The sequence below is a fragment of the Zootoca vivipara genome, chromosome 8, assembly GCF_965207765.1.
Source record: "Zootoca vivipara chromosome 8, rZooViv2.hap1.1, whole genome shotgun sequence".
Taxonomy (NCBI): domain Eukaryota; kingdom Metazoa; phylum Chordata; class Lepidosauria; order Squamata; family Lacertidae; genus Zootoca; species Zootoca vivipara.
Genome location: NC_142591.1, coordinates 65,166,720 through 65,188,304, shown reverse-complemented (window position 1 = coordinate 65,188,304; position 21,585 = coordinate 65,166,720). Strand labels below are relative to the sequence as shown.

The 21,585-nt window shown below is 45.7% G+C and overlaps 1 protein-coding gene across 1 annotated transcript; it reads right to left on the bottom strand.

The window, feature by feature from the left end:
* Nucleotides 1–938: 938 nt before the first annotated feature.
* Nucleotides 939–7,146, bottom strand: KCNS2 (potassium voltage-gated channel modifier subfamily S member 2). The gene has a single exon (XM_035125977.3). It carries the CDS (start codon nucleotides 7,140–7,142, stop codon nucleotides 5,709–5,711), a length of 1,434 nt encoding a protein of 477 aa, XP_034981868.1. The 5' UTR covers nucleotides 7,143–7,146; the 3' UTR covers nucleotides 939–5,708.
* Nucleotides 7,147–21,585: the final 14,439 nt, after the last annotated feature.

Below are 21,585 nucleotides of genomic sequence, written 5' to 3'. Positions count from 1 at the left end.
CACAAGGATTTTGGCAATTTCCACACATCTAGATGAGGCCCAGGTCAGATAATCCAAGTACATATCATCTAGAATCATAGAACTATGGAGTTGGAAGGGACCCTGAGGGTTATCTAGCCCAACCCCCTGCAATGTAGGAATCTTTTGCCCTATGTGGGGCCCAAACCCATGACCCTGAGATTAAGAGGAGCGTATCCACCACCATTGTTCAGCCCAGACACTAAGGTCCAGCTCCAAGGGCCTTCTGGCGGTTCCCTCACTGCGAGAAGTGAAGTTATAGGGAACCAGGCAGAGGGCCTTCTTGGTAGTGGTGCCTGCCCTGTGGAATGCTGTCCCCGCAGATGTCAAGGAAATAAACAACTACCTGACTTTTAGAAGACATCTGAAGGCAGCCCTGTTTAGGGAAGTTTTTAATGTTTGATGTTTTATCATGTTTCGCTCAGAGTAGCTGGGGAAACCCAGCCAGATGGGCGGGGTATAAATAAGTAGTAGTAGTTTTTAATATTTGATGTTGTATTATGTTTTTAATATTTTGTTGTGAGCTGGGGTGTAAATAATAAATAATAAATAATAAATAATAAATAATTATTATATAAGAGTCTCATACACTACTGACCAAGTTATTCCAGTATATATGGGTTATATACTGGGATAGCTTGGTCAGTATATAACCCATATATACTGTACTAAAACTCTACCTTCTGTACTATTTATTTCCACTTTGAATTCAACCCTTCAGCAGTGGTAAAATGGGATTAGGATTTCTTTAAAAAAAAATCAAATCAGAAACACAACCTTCTCATTTAACCTCCAGCTGCCTCAGGATAATTCCTGACACCCTCAATTATTTCACCCAGATCTCTCACTCACATTTTTCTTCTGAGGACATGGCTTGAGAAAGATTTAAATTTGTAAATAATGCAAGTCTTTCTAGTTTGATGAACGTATTGACTTTTAATACAGAGGCATAAATAAGGAGAGATCCTTAGAGCACACGATTGGCATGCAGAGAGTCCCAGGTTCAATCTCTGGCATTTCCATTTTTAAAAGAACCAGGCAGCACCTGATGGAAATACCTTTCCCTGAGACCCTGGAGAACCACTGCCAGTCAGAGTAGACAAATACTGAGCTGGAAGGGCATGTGGTTTGACGTGGTCCAAGGCAGCTCTCTATGTGCTACCTATCAAAACACTAAATCCAATAAATCACAAGTAGGACCATTCATTTGCATGAATACACACAATCATTTAACAAGTAGTAGCCTCACCATAATGTTCATGAAAACCATTTGGTAAACTGGCAGACTCTATGGCCCTGCCACATAGGAGGGTAAATCACACCACACTTCTGTACCTGATCAGAAATAGGAGTAACCAGGAGTAGTGACCAAGTCCTTTTCACACAAGTTCTTAAATATGAGAGCTGCCTAATCTTGCACCATGATCCAAAGCTCTGCAAGGATCCGGATAAGTACCCAGAATTACACATGTTGGTAAGAGTCACTTCAGAGTTGGGGGATATTTTGGAAGTGTGTATGTGTGCAGTAGAATTTATCCCCCAGATTGGGGATGTGTGCATGATGTAGAAATAAGTCTTGCTGAAATCAGTGAGACTTATTTCCATGTATAGAGTTAGAGATTTAGCATTCAACATTCTCTGAGACGACCCAGACTCCAGGATACAATACAAACAACTTTCAATCTAGTTGAATGCTGATCTAATATGGTTTGAATGCTGTCGCAAACTGAGAGAGGGCCACCAGTTGAGAAGGCCACAGCATTTTTCAACTTGGAAATGAACTTCTGGGTTGGTGAAAGCATGGACTCAAAGGGTAGTGCCAACGTCTCTTTAGCCTTGTGTATGTGCAGGGCTGGCCCAAAGTATTTTACTGCCTGAGGTAAAGGACAAGATGGTTTCCCCTCTCCTTTCCTTCTACAAAAGCTGGCTCAACAGGTGCTTGAATTTTGTTTCATCATCGGTAAGCTTATAGCATCCTCCATATCCTCTAAGAGGCTGGTGGCAGCGGCAAGACAAACCATGGAGCACATGCTGCTTTGACCTCTAGCAGAGGAAAATGGCTGGGAGCACCTGCCACCTGAGGTATTTGACTCACTTTGTCTAATGGTAGGACTGGCCCACATATATATTATGAAACTGTAGTGTGGAACCGCCTCCCCTAAGGGATCAGTTAGGTTCCTTCAACCAGAATTTTTAGATCAGTGGTTTTCCCAATTCCCCCCTGCCCCCTGGACCACTTGTAAAATGCTGAGGGTCTTGGACAGGCATCAGCAACCTCCGACCCATGGGCCAGTGTACCAAGCCGCCTGCTCGGGAAGTCCCCCGCGCACTACGGTAAACTGGCGCAGCACGGTGCGGGGACTCGTCAAGCAGTTCCCGGAATCGCTTCTGCGCACCCACAGAAGCGATTTCTGCCACTGCGGAGATTTTGGGAATGGGCAGCCAGCACCGGAAATTGCTTCTGCGCAGCCGCGGACATGCACAGAAGCGATTTCTGGTGCTGCGCTGCCCATTTCCAAAATGTCCGCAGTGCCACCGGAAATGGCTTCTGTGCCTGTACGGCCCATGTCTGGCCCAGGGATGATAGTCCGTGGGAATCCTCTGGCCCACAGGAAGAAAAGGTTGCAGACGCCTGGTCTTGGATGACCAGTCAATTGTTTTTCTGCCAGTTGTAGAAATTGTAATGTTCTGTGTTAGATGCTGTATGATTTTTTTATTGTATTTTTACTGTGGGTCACCTGAATGCACTTTGTGGACCAGTGGTGGTCCATAGACAACAGTTTGGGAACCCTTGCTTGAGATAATTGTTTGAGGCTACAGTCCTATAACCACTTACCTGGAAACAAGCCCCATTGAACTCAGTGGCTGTTACATATGAGTAGAGATGTAAAGAACTGTGCTCTCTTTATGGGTATGGTTTATTTGTTTCATAGTAAGCCTCCTGAACGTGAATTTAGGTCGCCTTAGGAAATGGCCTAAGAACTGGATATGGAATAACTGATTGGTTCAAAATTGGAAAAGGAGTACGACAAGGCTGTATATTATCTCCCTGCTTATTTAACTTATATGCAGAATTCATCATGCGAAAGGCTGGACTGGATGAATCCCAAACCGGAATTAAGATTGCCGGAAGAAATATCAACAACCTCAGATATGCTGATGACACAACCTTGATGGCAGAAAGTGAGGAGGAATTAAAGAACCTTTTAATAAAGGTGAAAGAGGAGAGCTCAAAATGTGGTCTGAAGCTCAACATCAAAAATACCAAGATCATGGCCACTGGTCCCATCACCTCCTGGCAAATAGAAGGGGAAGAAATGGAGGCAGTGAGAGATTTTACTTTCTTGGGTTCCATGATCACTGCAGATGGTGACAGCAGTCACGAAATTAAAAGACACCTGCTTCTTGGGAGAAAAGCAATGACAAACCTAGACAGCATCTTAAAAAGCAGAGGCATCACCTTGCCGACAAAGGTCCGTATAGTTAAAGCTATGGTTTTTCCAGTAGTGATGTATGGAAGTGAGAGCTGGACCATAAAGAAGGCTGATTGCCGAAGAATTGATGCTTTTGAATTATGGTGCTGGAGGAGACTCTTGAGAGTCCCATGGACTTCAAGAAGATAAAACCTATCCATTCTTAAGGAAATCAGCCCTGAGTGCTCCCTGGAAGGACAGATCCTGAAGCTGAGGCTCCAATACTTTGGCGACCTCATGAGAAGAGAAGACTCCCTGGAAAAGACCCTGATGTTGGGAAAGATGTAGGGCACAAGGACAGAGGACAGGATGGTTGGACAGTGTTCTCGAAGCTGCCAACATGAGTCTGACCAAACGGGAGGCAGTGGAAGACAGGAGTGCCTGGCGTGCCCTTGTGCATGGCGTCACAAAGAGTCAGACACGACTAAGCAACAACAACAACAAAGGAAATGGCCTCCCATTCAAATGTTAAAACATAATGTGTCCTCTCCATCCTTCTCATTGGAACCTGTGGCTCCCCCTCAGAAACAAAGAGCATAAGAACAGCCTGCTTAATCAGGCCAATTGCCCATCTAGTCCAGCATCCTGTTCTCACAATGGTTGACCACCAAACGCCTGTGGGAAACCAACAAGAAGGACCTAAGTTCAAGAGCACTCTCTGCTTCTGTGGTTTCTAGGAACTGGTATTCAGAAGTATATACTCCCCACTGTGAAAGCAGAGAATTGTGTCCACAATACACTGTGGAAGCAGGGTATAGCTAGTAGCCACTGATAACATTATCCTCCATGAATTTGTCTAATCTATTTTAAAGCCAGTCAAGTTGTCAGCTTGCATATTACATTGCTGCCTTTACCACTGGATTTTCTGTATTTCTCTTTACTAGTCAGCTGTAAGAATATCTTCTAATGTGTCTACATTGATCCCTTAGCTCAGACAGTGTGTGTGTGTGTGTGTGTGTGTGTGTGTGTGTGTGTGTGTGTGTGAGAGAGAGAGAGAGAGAGAGAGATGTATATTCTGAGCATTAAAGATTAAGAGTTGATATCAGTTTCTGATGTCTAGGAAGATTAGGCCTTAAATCTTTCCTTCAGCACAAAAGTGGGTATTTTCTTTCTTTCTTTTTAAGGCTCTTTTTGAGAGGGTGGCCTAATGCATGTTTCAGGAGCAGGAGCTGATGGGAGATAACTTTCTGAAATCTGTCATCACAGATCAGTTCCTGTGAACGAGAGTCTTATCAATGACACTCGGAAGAAATAAAAATATGCACTTACTGGATGGTCTTGGAAATCATTCTGTCTATTTATTGATCGATCCCCAACATTCTGTCACTCTCTCCCAATATTCTCTCACAATTTAGGGTAGGAGTTGCTGACAATTGCTTCCCATTTCTTCAGAATAATCAAACTCAATTGAAGCTGCACAATTATGGTTACAACAGCTTTACTTCTCATAAACGGGCAGTGATTCCCCAAGTGAATTCTCAATTAACTAGCAAAGTATGATGGCGGCAAGTGGTTTAGGAAATGCAATCTGGGTGTTATAGCAGCTTTATAGTGGTCTTAAACAAAGGAGTGATTTAACTATGTGGCCTTTTTGATGTATCACAAGCGTGCATGGAACTGGGATAGCCACATTTCCAGCTTTGCAGGTGATTTGTTTCTGTAGTCTTCCTGGAGATATTCTTTTCGGTTCTCTCACAAGGACTTCCAAAGCAAAATATGCATATGACAAAGAAGCTCAACATCACCAGCACTAAATGTCATGGAGACAAATACAGCTGCATAGAAAAACCAGGAGGCTGTTTCTATGTAGCTAGACATATCGTTTTGTAAGTGAACTTTATATTCTTCACAATTGCCAAAGTAAGTGGATTCCCACAACCATTTTTCCCATTAGGAGGCCCTTTGCATGTGTTGGTATTTATGAGCACCATGGCTTTCTGATGGATTCAACACACTTCCAATTGCAAGCTAAACAAACTTCAAAATGCATGTTGTCTCTAAATCCGAATGTATGGTGAACCATTCACAAGACTGAAGTGCATATGAATTGCTACTGAAAGATTACTGCCAAAAAAGGATGGTGGTGGAGGGAGAATGGTTATGTAGACTTGCCCATGGTGCTTAATTGATGATATTAGATGCTGGGGTGAGGAAAAACAACACACATAAATACAGCTCTTGGTTTTCCATCATGCAAACTGGTCTTAGAACCAGAGACTAATGCAGTGAATCATTCAGACTTAGTTCACTTGGGGTGCTCCTGCTCATGTTTGTGAGACTGGCCATAAGAGATTTAACTTTGTAGGCATAGTAGTCCCTTAAGTTGACAGAAGGGACAACTGTCATCCCATCCCCAAAATCACAACTCCTCATGGCACTTTCTAGCTGCTTTTGGCGCCTGTAAAAGTGGGAGAACTTGTTGAAGATGAGTGTGATAGGAAGGACCACTACCAAGATGCCAGCTAGGATGCATGCAGAAGCTGTCAGCCTGCCTGCCATGGTCACTGGGACAACATCTCCATAACCAACTGTGGTCATGCTAACTGTAGCCCACCACCAGCAAGCAGGGATGGTCTCCAGGGCCCTGTTTTCCTCTTTTTCAATTGTGTAAGCCACTACAGAGAATATAGAGATTCCAACAGACAGGTACAGCAGGAGAAGCCCTACCTCCTTGTAACTATACTTGAGGGTGGCTCCAAGAGATCTAAGGCCTGTTGAGTGCCGTGCAAGTTTTAAGATACGGAATATCCTCATCAGTCTCAGGACTTGGGCTACTCTACCCAAATTAGCTAAAGCAGGGCTACTTTCCACCACCAAGTTAACAATTAAAGTGATATAAAATGGAAGGATGGACATTAGGTCAATTAGATTGAGTGCATGCTTAAAAAACTTCAAGAAGTCTGGGGCCACGGCAAACCTTGCCACCAGCTCAAAAGTGAACCACGCAATACCGAAATGTTCCACAATTTCAAATCGAGGGTCTTCCTCAGAGTTCCCATTGCTCTTAACAATCTGAAAGTCTGAGAGGCTGTTGAGGCACATGGTTACTATGGATCCAAGAACAACCACGATGGAGAGAACACTGAATATTCGGCTCAAGACAGAGTAGCCAGGGTTGTCTAAAGCTAACCACAGCTGCCGCCTGACTTTCCCAAAGGGTTGCTTGTCAAACTTAGCAGCATCATTGTAGAAGGCCAAGATCTCATCAAAGGAAGATGTGGTGCTTTCCTGATCACTGTGATCGTCCCATTTTTCTTGGTCTGGTTCCATTTTCCTCCCATGGTAGCTGTAACTGCAGCAAGAATCAATAAAGAATTCATTGATTCCCCAATATTCGATTTCCTGACTGAAGGAAAACACGCAGAGCTCACCCATCACATGCAGCTTTCCAGTGTTATAAAAATGCAACACATAAGGGAAAAGTTCAGGGTTCCTGTCAAAGTAGAACTCATTCTTAGTGTCGTCGTAATCATCACAAAGCTCTAGAATCGACTCCTTTGAATTGCAGCTCAGCAGTTTACCCAGCCTTGTTTCAGGGAATCTCAACAATGTGTTGGATCTCATCTTTTTCTTAAAGCCTCCGACATTGATGCTGATTTCACTGTCTTCAAAATCAGCCTCTGATAAATCCCTCAGACTCAGCCCTGTCATAGTGAGTGTCTTCCAAATCTATATGGGGCAGGGAGAGAAGACCTATGGAATAATTAAAGGAGGCATTCAGTGTTATCCAGTAGTGAGTGGGTTCTTAATTCTTCCCACCCCCACTCTTTTGTGCTTAATTTGGGTCATAATAGACTTACACCCAAAGCACCCCACACATATTAACAGATTACCACAAAGAGGCTCCGTTCTTTAAAGTGTAGCTTTTGTTCTTCACTACCGATGAGGGGATCGCTTAATGTGTGCTAAATCCACAAATGTGCTTCCTTGGCCCTTTCCCCTCTTTTTCTTTCTGTGCACATCCTCTGGCAATGCTGTAACTGGCACAATACCATGCATAGCCCTTGACTGCCACAGCCCCTCCTTTAGCAAGAGTGAAGCTGCTGGAAATAGGGCATGGATTTTAATGGTTGGATGGGCAGCCAAAACAGTTCTAGGTGACAGACTAACAGGCGTCTTCCCCCAAAGTCTGTAGCGCTGGCGAGTGGAGTGAAGGCAAGTCTCTATTGCTGCCTTCTCTTTACCTCCCAGGTACCTCTCAGTAAGCGTGTAGGTCTCTCTCGCTCTCCATCATAACAAAGGGCGAGGAGAGACAGTGGTTTCCAACGGCCAACCCCCCAGGTTCGACCAAAATAGGAACCCCCACCGTTTAAATACTGATACCCCCGTTTACCTCAAGAGCTGCTGTTGCTGCTGCGACCCCGTTTTGGAGCGTGAAACTTCCCCCAGCACCTCTCGACCATCGCTGGGGCGGGGTCCTTCATCCAGGCTGAAGATGTCTTGGCTCCAGGAACCGATCCGCCGCCTAACCTTTTGTGTGATGGAAGTAAGCAGACAGCCCCTTTCCCGGAGAAGGTGTCAGCGGGCTTCGCTTACAACCTGGAGCGCCTACACCGCCCGAGAGTTGAGCTACTACCAAGAGCGAAGCCGCGGCGCCGTGGTGCTGAAGGGACAGCTCCTCTCCAGCCGCGCCTCCCGACTCAGTTGAAGGCGGCGGCGGCGGCGGCAGCAGCAGCTGCAGCAGCAGTCATGGCGACCACCGGCATCCCCCCCTCACTTTCCATTGAAAGCCTCCCCGCACCCCCACCCAAGGTGGGCGCCGCCTGCTTCTTCCTCCGATCGGGCTGCAACTGAGAGATACCTGAGGAGGGGATATACAGAGGGATGCGCTCCACGCACACCTTCTCTTGTGGAAGGCGGTTTTTGCAGGGGCTCCGCGTGCACAAAAACTAGCCTGGCTCCGTGTTTTGGGACTGAATGGGACCGATCGCTCTAGAGCGACTGCAACCACCACCCACCTACCTACCTGTCTCCCCTAACCCCACATTCCCGTGCAGCTTGCTAATAGTCATCATAATCATAATCCACAATACATCCCGCTTCCCCTACACCTTTTTTGCTCTAAAGGTCGAAGTTCGCAAATACATCGTGCTCTTGGGCCACGGGAAGGGACGGGGCTGCGATTGGCACCGCTAGCAACGGGGCGACGCTGTCTGTTGAGCGCTCACTCGATCTGAGCGCAGGCAGGGAATGGGCGTGTTGTGTTGGCGAGCTGACCGACAGAAGACCCGTCGCCTGCGGGCATCCATGGTGGTGGAAAATAGGACGCGGGCAGGCAAGGCAGCCAGTCCGTTCCTGTGCGAGGAGAACTGATTCCTGCCTGAGGAGTGTAGGGATGGGGGTGTCTTTCCTCTCCTCCACCTACACACAGCTCTGCCACACATGCCAGCCTCCTTCTTTACAGATAAGAGTATCTGTCATGAGCAATGCTTCCATCACAGCCCGACGAGCGGAAGCTCTCTTGCCCTCAGTGGCGATCGAGCCCATCGCGCTGACGCCCCAGAGCCAGCGAGTCACGCTTCCGCGCCCAGAGATTCCCTGCTTTGCAATGCAATGCTTTCCCGTCTTAGCAGGGAGATCCGCGAGCGTCTCGTCCGTTTTCAGAAATGGACCCTTGCCGAAACGGATTGACAGCTGGTTCACAACGGCTAATGGTTCTCCCTCTTCTTCAGGCACCTCCAGTGAGTTCGCTGTTCTCACAATCCTTGTGCATTCCTATTCATTTCTCTCTCTGTGTGTGTGTAAGCCATCACAGTACCACCAGATGTTCAGCCAGATGTTCAGGTGTCTGTGGGTGAGGTGGTGATGCTGCATATCAAGCGGAGAAAGTGTCTGACCTCCAGGTTCAGAGGCAGCCTATGCCAATCACAGATGTTTTTGAGACACACAACTGGGAAGGTTTAAGCTTCTCAGAGATGCTTGTCTGGTCACTGTTGCAAGGGTGTCGCATTAGACCAGTCATTGCCTATCTGGTGCCCTCAGGATGCTTTGGATTACAAAAAACATTCCATAGAAAATGCCACCACATGGGAAACAGGGCTCACTCCAGCAGTTCTGCTGTGACAAACCAGCTCCACCAGGCACTCTGAACTCTGCCTGCTTAAGAACTGAGGTTTGAGTTCTTATTCCCTCCCACTCTTCCCTTCCTGCCCCTTTCCCCATGTGTGTCATTCGTTTTAGATTGTAAGCCTGTGAGCAGGAACTGTCTTGCTGTCATTGGTGGTATGTAAGCCACTCTGGGTACCTTTTTGGCTGAAAAGTGAGGTTCAGCTGCACCATAACAACAACAACAACAACAACAACAACAACAACAACAACAACAGCTCCGATCAACCACAGCCAGCATGATGGGAGCTGTTCTCCCAAACATCTGGAGGGTGCCAGGTTGGCAAAGGTTGGACTAGACCACCTTTCCTCTGCTTGACACCATTCAGATGTTTTGGACTCCAATTCCCATCAGCCCCAGTAGCATGACCAATGATCAGGGACAGGGTTGATGGGAGTTGTAGTTCAACATCTGTACAGTACCAGGTTGGGGAAGAAGGCTAAACTACTCTGTTCTTTGATTCGGCAGAATATGTTGGGCCATGTCCACCATCTAGTACTACGGTATGTCCCTTCCTTGAGAAAGCAAGTCTCCAGGCTCATTGATATGTTAATAGTAGAAATTGCTAACGACTGCTTTTCACATTAATAGAATTATAAGGCATTTTCACAGAGTCGGCTTACACAGATCATTAGTGGTAATAATTTTGTTGTCTAGAATTTGATTATAGATCTGTGGCCTTTCTTGCCTTAACAGGGTGAATATTGTTCACAAGTGAAATGAGGGACAAACTTGTTTAAACATGAGTGCATAAGCTTTATGTTGGAGAAACAGCTGTCATACCACTCTCCCCCCCAAAAAAACCACCCAGAAGAGAGTAATTTTAGCAGAAAATTGTCATGGACCAGGATCAGCAGTGTTGCTAGGGCAGGATTTTGGGGTAAAAGTCAAAGATTTTCTGGACCTAGTATATGGATTAGTTTCTGTGCCTCAGTTGCAAAAGAGGGTATAAATTTGCATAAAATTTGCATACACTTCAGGTCATGTGTGCATGTGTGTACTTTTTTTTACAGGTGGGATGGAAGATCCCATAATAGATTGGGGACCACACATGTGTAATAAGATGTCTGACAAACAAAATAAGCGTTTTCCATCACTGTATTTCCATACCAGAAAAGGCTTAATCAGTTGAATTTCTGTCTGCCACACAATTTCTGCCCATCTGCCTGACAAAGGAGGACCCTACCCAATGCCTCACAGGAAGAGGGGTGTAGTTACTGAAGGCTTATGCTATAAACATAGTGCTAGCTTTGAAGGTGAGACAAGATTATTTGGCTAGTTACACACCAGACATTTAAAGCACATGGCTCACCCCCAATAATTTTGGGAGCTGCAGTTTATCCCTTGCAGAGCTACAATATCCAGCGGCCTTAACAAACTCCAGTTTCTGAGATTCTTTGAGAGGGAAGTCATCTTCTTTTAATGTTTTGTGTGGATGTCACCTTGGTTTAACATCTCACCAGATGCACAATAGAACATAAAAAGTGCACAGCTGGATCAAGTACATCACCTTTGTTGTTTTTGCTGCAAGAGACTTGCAAGAGACTTGTGGGGTTACCCCTCTGGAAACATTTCATGCTGGAGGTAGAGGTGTGTGCATTCCTTAAAACACACACACACACACACACACACAAACACACACACTGTTTATTTATGAGTCATTTCCCCTAAAACATCCTGACACGATTTAACAATAAAAGCACACATAATCTCCCCCACAACCCCAATACAGATATAGTCCGGAATGTGACCTCTTTAGTATGATATGTGAATGCCCATACCCCATATGCTATGTGTACAGAGGAAGAAGTGAGCATACCAGGGGAAGAAGGTGACCTTCTCAGTGGTGGCACCCTGATTGTGGAATGCTCTCCCTAGGAAGGTTTGTTCTTGGATGTGCCTTTGGGGGTAAAGGTAAACTGTTGGAAGGTCACAGTACCTGCTGTGGCTGCAGAGACCGATACAGGAGAGGCATGTTTTGTTGCAGCTGGGGCAGATGAAGGTGTCCGGTTGTGCTGCTGCAAATGCACCAGGGCATTTCTTCTCTTCGCACTCCTCCCAGCGGTCATTCCTCCTCTGGTCACTGCTGTGGATACACAACCTGACTGTCTGTCATTTCACCACCAGGAATATACTTCATTTTTTGCTTTCTCAGGGTTTTCAATGCAGATTGATTCCTTTTATCTTGGCTTGTACACTGTGGCTTTCGTACATTTCCGTATGTTTTAATTTGTTTTATTCTGTTAAGAGATTTTTGTAAGCTATCCTGGGAAGTTCACTGAGGGGTGGGGCATCACTCCCTAAACAAACAAACAAACAAACAAACAAACAAACAAACCGAGGGTGGGGCAAGCAATGCATGTGGCTCAGCCCTGCCTGCAATCACCCTGGTGCCTTGTGTTTATTCGGATAAAGTTGGTGAAATTGTTTGCGTGTATCAGAGCAGACTCATATCTTCTTTGTAAATTATCTAGACGTACAGTGACCTTTCTTTGTGCATCTACTCCGGCCATGAGTCATATCTCTTTTCTGTCCTTCACGAGCAGAATGCACATTAGGGAGATCAGACTGATACACTGATTGTGCAGCAGGAATGGGAAAGCTTACTTTCAACAGTCATACTTACACTGGAAATTGCTCAGTAGTCTGCCCCCCTCTTCCCCTCCCCACACTTTCCTATTCTCCTTAAAGGTAAAGGTAAAGGGACCCCTGACCATTAGGTCCAGTCGTGACCGACTCTGGGGTTGCAGCGTTCATCTCGCGTTATTGGCCGAGGGAGCCGACATACAGCTCACAGGTCATGTGGCCAGCATGACTAAGCCGCTTCTGGCGAACCAGAGCAGCGCACGGAAACACCATTTACCTTCCCGCTGTAGTGGTACCTATTTATCTACTTGCACTTTGATGTGCTTTCGAACTGCTAGGTTGGTTTTCCCAGTAGTGATGTATGGAAGTGAGAGCTGGACCATAAAGAAGGCTGATCGCCGAAGAATTGATGCTTTTGAATTATGGTGCTGGAGGAGACTCTTGAGAGTCCCATGGACTGCTAGAAGATCAAACCTATCAATTCTTAAGGAAATCAGCCCTGAGTGCTCCCTGGAAGGACAGATCGTGAAGCTGAGGCTCCAATACTTTGGCCACCTCATGAGAAGAGAAGAATCCTTGGAAAAGACCCTGATGTTGGGAAAGATTGAGGGCACTAGGAGAAGGGGACGACAGAGGACAAGATGGTTGGACAGTGTTCTCGAAGCTACGAACATGAGTTTGACCAAACTACGGGAGGCAGTGCAAGACAGGAGTGCCTGGCGTGCTATGGTCCATGGGGTCACGAAGAGTCGGACACGACTAAACGACTAAACAACAACAGGTTGGCAGGAGCTGGGACCACCCAGCAACGGGAGCTCATCCTGTCGCGGGGATTTGAACCGCCGACCTTCTAATTAGCAAGCCCTAGGCTCTGTGGTTTAACCCACAGCGCCACCCAAGTCCCCTTCTCCTTACCCGGACCAATAATGCTGTGGTCCACTGGGCTAATCTCTTACAGTTAGCTCAGAAGCAAGTCCCATTGAGTTCAATGGAGCTTGCCCCCAGCTATCCTCACGGCTTTCTTTTTGGAAAACAGGTTCATTACTATGCCGATTCTCCTACTTAAGAGCCCCTGAGCTGTAAGCGCTCCATGAGTCCATGTGGTTACAATCCAGATGCATTTGCCTTGGCAGGTCCCTTCCTGGGCTCACTGTCGAAAGTTCTGGCAATCAAAGTGTTTGTGTTTGTGCAACTGGAGAGGAATGAACAAATGTTTCTCATCTTAGAGCTCACTGGGGTAGTCTGAGAACACCTGTTGGGGGGGGGGAAGCGATGATCTTCAGTGGAGCATTTTGCATTTATTGATTGCATTTTTAATCTGCCCCTCTTCCAAGGTCAGAGCAACATAAATAGTCCCTGCTTTTATCTAAACAACAAACCTATCAGCTAGACTAGGCTGAAAGATAGCTGCTGGTTCCGGGTCACCTTGTGTGCTAGTTTTATGGCTGAGTCGGAATTTGAACCCAGGTCTGTCTAGTCCAGTGGCAGCCAATGTGGTACCTTCCAGATGTTGCTGGACTCCAAGTCCCATCAGCCCTGGCCACACTGACTAATGGTCAGGGTTGATGGGAGTTGCAGGTGATGGGGGATGTGGGAGAAAACTGATTTGGTTCACACTTAAAGCTGGATTTATCAGATTCACACTTTCTGAAACTATATGAGAACCGAAATGCAGCCATCCTTTGAAATTTTCACTTATCTGAAATCTGCTGTGCTGTTCGCCAACCAACCATTGTTCACAAAAATGTGCATATTAGGGGAAGGAGTGCAAAAAAAATAAATCAATATATTAGTGAAAACAGCAAGCAAAATGCATTATATTTAGAGAAATTGCTTGCAAAAACATGTGTATTAGTCAGAACAGTGTACAAACAGAAAGTCACACTAAAATGCTGAAGAAATTTCAGGAGGATTTTAAAAAAGAAATTTGCACATTGATGTAGAAATGAGAATAGCTGAATTTAAGATTGGATAAATAAGAAACGGAGAGAATGGGTGGAGGTCCTTCCATCACTCCTGGTAGGCAGGTTTGAAATACTTTTAATAGCCTTAAAGTGATACTGTATACAAGGCGTTAAAACTCTATTATTCATTAGTGTGTCTAAGGCCTCTGCCTACTTTTTCTTCTTTCTTATTCTGATCAGATGTAGCAGTTTGAATCACTAGACTAGACCTTAGACACCCAGTGCACTTTGACGGGGACGATGACAAGTTTGACATTTTGGGTTTTTATATATTCAGTATGCCTTACTATCGTCAACAGAAACTTTGGTGAGGATTTGGACCTGAATTGCAAACATTCCCCAAAGTGGCACTTACCAGCATATGAGAGAATAGGTCAGGCATGCCCTACACAAGGACAACCCAATCTGTAGCTGGTAGAATGCCCATAAGTGTGGCACATCGGCAATGATGATTGCTGAGCTGCTCCCAGAGAGAAAACAATTGACAGGCCCTCTTTACAGGAGCAGAATTTCTTCTTCTGAAAGGGTTGCTGAATAGCTCTAGCCATGAGCTCCTTCTTGCAGTCACCATCCTGATTTGGGGACAATTATACATTTGTAATAATAATAATAATAATAATAATAATAATAATAATAATAATATGCTTCCACAGAGACTTCTGCACGTGTACTGTTCATATGCGCCAGCTCCTAGGGGCCAATGCAGTTTTGCTCCCCATGTGTTTTTTTAGGGGACTAGGCCCCCTCAAAGTTCAGAGGGCTTTCGGCAACACCCCCTTGCCCCTCATGACGTTGTGCAGACAATGTCAAGACTTGAGAAGATGGTGCCTCTGGTACTGTTAAACATACTCAATACCTACCTGCCTGGGCCTGTATTGCATCCTCTGTGACAGGGACCAGCAACCCCATAGAGCAGCAATGGCCCTCCAGATGTTGCCTCAGTCATTATGGACAGACGGCAGGAGCTGGAGTCCAGCAACATCTGGAGGACCACAGATTCCCCCATTACTACTGTGTTGATTTTAGTCAATAGGATCATGGTAATGTCAAATAATTTATTAGTGTGCAGCCACTGAAATTCCTTTAGGGGGTGGAATCAAATAGAAGCAACAATAATTGCTGTGGTGGCATGTTATTGCTACAGCACTACTACAGCCCCATTTAGGCTTTTAAAAAATTCATTATAGCAAGAAGATTACAATCGACATTACAATAAAGTTCATAAAGCACGAAGATTCTTCACTGGGATTCTCTTTTTGCTCTTGTGCGCTGAACATGCCTCTGTCGCTCAAAAAATGCAGTTGTGGGGGCAGAGGGAGGATTGGGACGTGCAAGTTGTTCTCTGTAACTGTGAAAAAAAAATACCCAAGCTAATTCACACCCTTCACTCCGGGAGGAATAGCCGAGCTGACTTCTCATTTCTCTCTTCATATTTTTGACATGAGCATCAGTTTCTAAATCCAGAAGAGTGTTAAATAGCAGAGGGAATTTTTGGTCTTTACCTAGAAATGTCTTAATTGCATATTGTGGGTATGACAGCTTTGTTTTTCTAGTTTCAATCTATTTCAATCCATAGCGAGATAATTCTAGCTGGCGATGGGAAAAGAAGAACAAGTGGTGATGAAGAATATTCTATCCTAATTATCCCCGGGGGAGAGAATCAGATTGTATAATCTGATGGCATTGAGCACAACAACCAGGCACACTCTGTGCTGATGCTCACTCTAGCTCTCCCAGGTCACTAAGACCTCAGGTGCCAATGGACCTGCTAATACTTCCTGTGATGCCCATGAAAGGCCTCTTTAAGTATCCGCTCAGAAATCCACAATGCACGAGAGGCTGTCTTGCACTTCCTGTAATATAGTCCACTGAGAGTTCAGTGAGATCACCTGCTTCACATGCCGAAGGTTTCAGGTTCAATCCTAAGCAACTCCAGGCAGGGCTGGAAGATAAACCTGTCTGAAATCCTGAAGAGCCACTGGCGGTCAGTGTGGACACTACATTATCCACAATGCTCTTATAACGTGCTCTTGTAATCATATAGAGCTTTTTGCACTGTAAACCTGAATTGCATTCAAGAATAGGTCTCTAAACCTTGCTGCAATCTGCCTTATTCTCCCGATAGCACAAACTTCATATGCTTTGCACCATAATGTCCACGTAACCGGTCCTTGGAGTCAGACTTCAATGCACACCTGTTGGTTCAGACACATCTTTCTAATTAAGCAGTAAAACTTTGCTGCTGAATTCACCTTTTGCTTTCTTTGAGAAGAAAGGAAGGAATCAGACAGATGCAAGCATGCAGTTGCTATAGAAATGCTAACACAGTGCGAGTACAATAAAGGCAACTTCAGAGAGTTATTCTTTACTGCAGTCTCGAACAAAGCAATTGTTTCCCATCCCTGCAATGTGATCTCCTTGTGTGCAGTTTTTCCAGCTGAGCTGTGGAGTGTGTTTCAGAATACTCCATTACTGCAGGCCTTAAGTTTGAAGCTTGCTCTTCATCAATCATGTAGCAATTTCCCTTTCCCCAGCTTGCTTGATCTGAAAATGGGTTTTTCCACCTCTCGCAGCTGTGAGTTCCACTGATCAGTTGAATACTAAAATGAAATTCCTGTTGGTGTATATAGCAACGGGGTGCAGAAACAAAGAGTCTCGTAAGACTGCTAGTTGGAAGTGTAAATGAATTTAAGATTTGTTACTCCTGGCAATCAAAGCACATCTGGCCATTGCAGAGGTTATGATGATAACAAAAGAAGCGTCTGACACTAATACTGATGAAGTACCAGGAATGAAGAGAAAAGCAATCTACAAGTAGTGTTACTCAAGACGGAATCAGTAAGGAGGAACCACAAGTTGTCCTTCTGCCTATCACATACCCACAGGTGGATTTGGGGTGCAGAGCCTCAGGGATGCCTCAGAGGGCACTGCAAATATGATGCACAATGGAAGGCGAGAATCAGGGGTGCAGAACATTGGCGTTGAACAGGGCACCACTGAAATTTGAGATGCCTCCCCCCGGTTCTGGTAACTTAGTGCAAGTGTTGTTGCTTTATTCCCAACAATATCCTCTTGTGGAACTTTCACCAAAGCTTCTGATGTTTTAGAAACAATGGATGGCATCCAACTAAATCATATAGTCAGGACAAGGATTTCTCATTGTGCAATGGAATTCACCCTCTTCTCCCTATGTGCATAGCTTCCTAAATTCTGCTCCAAAGTGTTGAGGGAACCACCAGATCAGATTTAGGAGGCACATGGAGGGTGGAGGGGGGAATTTCCATTCCGCAATCACCAATGGAATGAGTTAGTTGGATACCACTCAATACTTCCTTGTTGTTTATAACCAGGACATCTGTGTATTAACTATAAAATCCCTCTTTTCTATTTAATTTTAACAACATTCCTGCTTAAACCCCATGGGAATGGCTAGGACACATGTGGAAATAATCAAACAAGGCGTGTCAGTAGGTTTTCCTCTACAGAGAAGTTGATTGCAGCTATCACCCTCCATTTGTTTATTTTAAGCAACAATGAGGACCAGTAACTTTCATAGTTCTTTTTTAATTGAAATGAAATGCTGAGGAGAATACTGTGACCTATGCTGAGAAAGATGCATGGAACATATGATAAAATGCACACAGGCCTGCATTTCCAGCAGTGGTGGTGCGACTGAACTGGTTGTGTTCTCCTAAACCCGTCTCTATTTACAGAAGAAGAAGAAGAAGAAGAAGAAGAAGAAGAAGAAGAAGAAGAAGAAGAAGAAGAAGAAGAAGAAGAAGAAGAAGAGAAGGAGTAGTAGTAGTAGTAGTAGTAGTTTGGATTTGATATCCCGCTTTATCACTACCCTAAGGAGTCTCAAAGCGGCTAACATTCTCCTTTCCCTTCCTCCCCCACAACAAACACTCTGTGAGGTGAGTGAGGCTGAGAGACTTCATAGAAGTGTGACTAGCCCAAGGTCACCCAGCAGCTGCATGTGGAGTAGCGGAGACGCGAACCCGGTTCCCCAGATTACGAGTCTACCGCTCTGAACCACTACACCACACTGATAAGAAGAGACAATCTGATAACTGAATGGGTGGGCAGGGGAATGAATGTATGGCACTGCTGCATGGCGGCCACTGATTGATACGTCCAGATTTCATGGAAAAGATGAGGGAGCTCTAAAAGCTGCGACAAGGAATATCTGACAATGGTTTCCCTGCTTCAAAATGCAGGCATATGTGGGGAAGGTGAAGACACCATGCCACACTGCTATCCAGTGGAGGAGGAGGGGGCTGAGTCCAGGTCTTTTCTGCTCTGTGGGAGGAAAAATGACTCACTCTCTCTCTCTCTCGCAACATGGGTGGTACCTTCATAAGCTGCTAGAGTGAAACAATGGGGTTTCCTTCTGCTCCTGCTTTGAACACACTCCTTTTTCATTTATTTTATTTTGCTCCACCTCAAGGAGTTCCTTGTCCTCTGTGTTTTGGGGGGGAGAGAGAAATTGAATGTGACAGCTGCATCTGTTCTGTGGATTTCCTGGAGTGATATCAGATTGGTGGCTGCACTGGGCCAGGCAGCATTTAAATTAATGCATCCTTTTTCGAGGCAGGTGGTCCCGGGGTGAATCAAAATGCTTGTGGCTCCCTGCTCAAGATCTCCAAAGTGCTTTATAAATATCAATTAGCTTGGTCCTAATGCATGCCTCCAAGGGGGTGCTTAATGCCATATATAATATAAATAGTGCCTATAAGAAGATTAGCAGGATGACCCATCGCATAACATTATTTGTGGCTCCCCCACAAGCTGGCCAGGTGCACAGATGGATTCCTATTTCAGCAGAACCATCCCTGATGCAATCAGTCCCTTATCTTATAACAGGGATAGGCAACCTGTGTCCCTTCAGACGATGTTGGACTGCAACTCCCATCAGCCCTGGTCAGCCTGGCCAATGGTCAGATATGATGGGAGTTGTAGCCCAACAGCATTTGGAGAGCTGCAGATTCTCCATCTTACATTCACATTGTGTATTATTTTAATGCAACAGCATCTCATTACTAATTGAAAAAGAAACCAGAAGAGCATCGCTGTTCTCAGATGATATTGTACCATCCCTAATCCTGCAGCGGCAAAAGCAGCAGTAGTGTAACAGTAATAAAAAAACAGTGTTTCTGAGACAAGCTTTTTTCCAACTGGAACTCACTGGACCAGGATCAAAACTAGGGTGGGGGCAAGGCAAGCCATGGTCGTTCAGGGGCAGGGCCAAGGCACGGGAGGGGAGGGGCCATGAAGCAGAGTGAGGTAGCGTCAGGATCAGCCCGAAATCGGGCTGCTCCGACCCCCTCCGAGACTGGCAGGGGCGAGGGGGCACCAGGAGCAGCCCAAAATCAGGCTGGTCCGACCCCCTCCTCCCCCTCCGCGATTGGCAGGGGCAAGGGGGCGCCAGGATCAGCCTGAAATCGGGCTGCTCCGACCCCCTCCTCCCCCTCCGTGATCGGCAGGGGCGAGGGGGCACCAGGATCAGCCCGAAACGTCTCCCTTCTCCCTGGCTGGCTGTGCTGGGGCGGGCAGAGGGAAAGTTGACCAAACGCTGTGCGCGGCTCTGCCCACCTTACAGCCAGCCTGCTAGAAGGAACGTCTCCCTTCTCCCCGGCTGGCTGCGGGGCGCGTAAAAAAAAAAGTAGTGGCGGCGGGGGGCAGGCTGGCCAGCGCCCCTGCTTCCAGGGGGGGCAATTGCCCCCCTGCCCCCTGCCTACGCCCATGCACTGGACCTCCGTTCCAACACCTCTTAGTGAGGGCCATTATAAGAGTACAAGAGTGAGTTCATGGTGAGTTCCAGCACCTCTTTTTCCAGAAAAATAGCACTGAGAAAAAAACATAAAAAAGCATTAAACATTCAAAAAATTCCCTATATAGGGCTGTCTTCAGATGTCTTTTAAAGGTTGCATACGGTAGTTGCTTATCTCCTCGGCTTGGGGGCTGCATAACTCCATACCTTCCAACATTTCTCTGATGGAAATAGGGACATCCTACGGAAAAGCAGGACATTCCAGGATCAAATCAGAAACTGGGAAGGCTTCTGTAAATCTGGGACTGTCCCTGGAAAATAGGGACACTTGGAGGGTCTGCAACAGGGCAACATCCTTTGATACACCTGAATGCAGCAGCAAGGGTATTATTGGTTGTTGTTTTTCTCAGTGTGCAGTTGGATACAAAATGTGGAGTTGCAGGAAAATGTTGCAGTGGGAAAGCTGATAATGTGCAGTTTAACAAATGGGTGGGTGGGAGAATTAAACTTGTTAGGCATATGTGTTTATTAAGCACTTCAGTGACAGGCAATGTCAGGGGCAGCACGGACACAAATTATAGTCATTGTAGGAGGAATTATTCTATTCAGAGACAGGTTCAAAGTCAGGAGTTTAAGAAAGTTCTCGATTATCTCTGTAAATAGTGTTTGTCTTGTCCTCTGACGTCCCCTTCTCCTAGTGCCCTCAATCTTTCCCAACATCAGGGTCTTTTCCAAGGATTCTTCTCTTCTCATGAGGTGGCCAAAGTATTGGAGCCTCAGCTTCACGATCTGTCCTTCCAGGGAGCAGATGGTTGGACAGTGTTCTAGAAGCTACGAACATGAATTTGACCAAACTGCGGGAGGCAGTGCAAGACAGGAGTGCCTGGCGTGCTATGGTCCATGGGGTCACGAAGAGTCGGACACGACTAAACGACTAAACAACAACAAGTGTTTGTCTAAAACGAAGTGTTGTGCCTTAAAAGGGTAGCCATTAAGCTGTAACCCTCATCAAGTGTAAATAAGTAAAGTTCTAGTTATGTTCCCAAAGTGTCTCATCCTTACTTTGATCACGTAATTGCAATACCTTGGTGATGCTTATCAAGAAACGCTACCGTGTACAGATAATAACAGACCCTTTAAGTATTCTGACAGGGAGCGTCTTGAGCTTTTAAAGTCACACCAAAATCCAGTCACATCCTCTCACTCCCATCTTCATTGAGGGGGGTTGGCACCGTCTCCCACCAGGGTAAGGCAGTATTAGGTGAAGTTGTGCAGGCTGTGTTTCATCCCATTGGCACATACAAAGTCACCTCTAATCTAAGGAACCTTCCTTGGAGACTGCTTTCACTGGAATCTGCAGCTTTTCCTTGAAAACTAAGATACAGTGGTACCTCTGGTTACAAACGCCTCAGGTTACAAACGCTTCAGGTTACAAACTCCACTAACCCAGAAATAGTACCTCGGGTTAAGAACTTTGCTTCAGGATGAGAACAGAAATCGTGCAGTGGCGGCAGTGGGAGGTCCCATTAGCTAAAGTGGTACCTCAGGTTAAGAACAGTTTCAGGTTAAGAACGGACCTCCAGAATGAATTAAGTTCTTAACCAGAGGTACCACTGTACTTAGGATTAGGTGAGGAAACATAGCCAAATGTTGGAAAAAAATTGATTG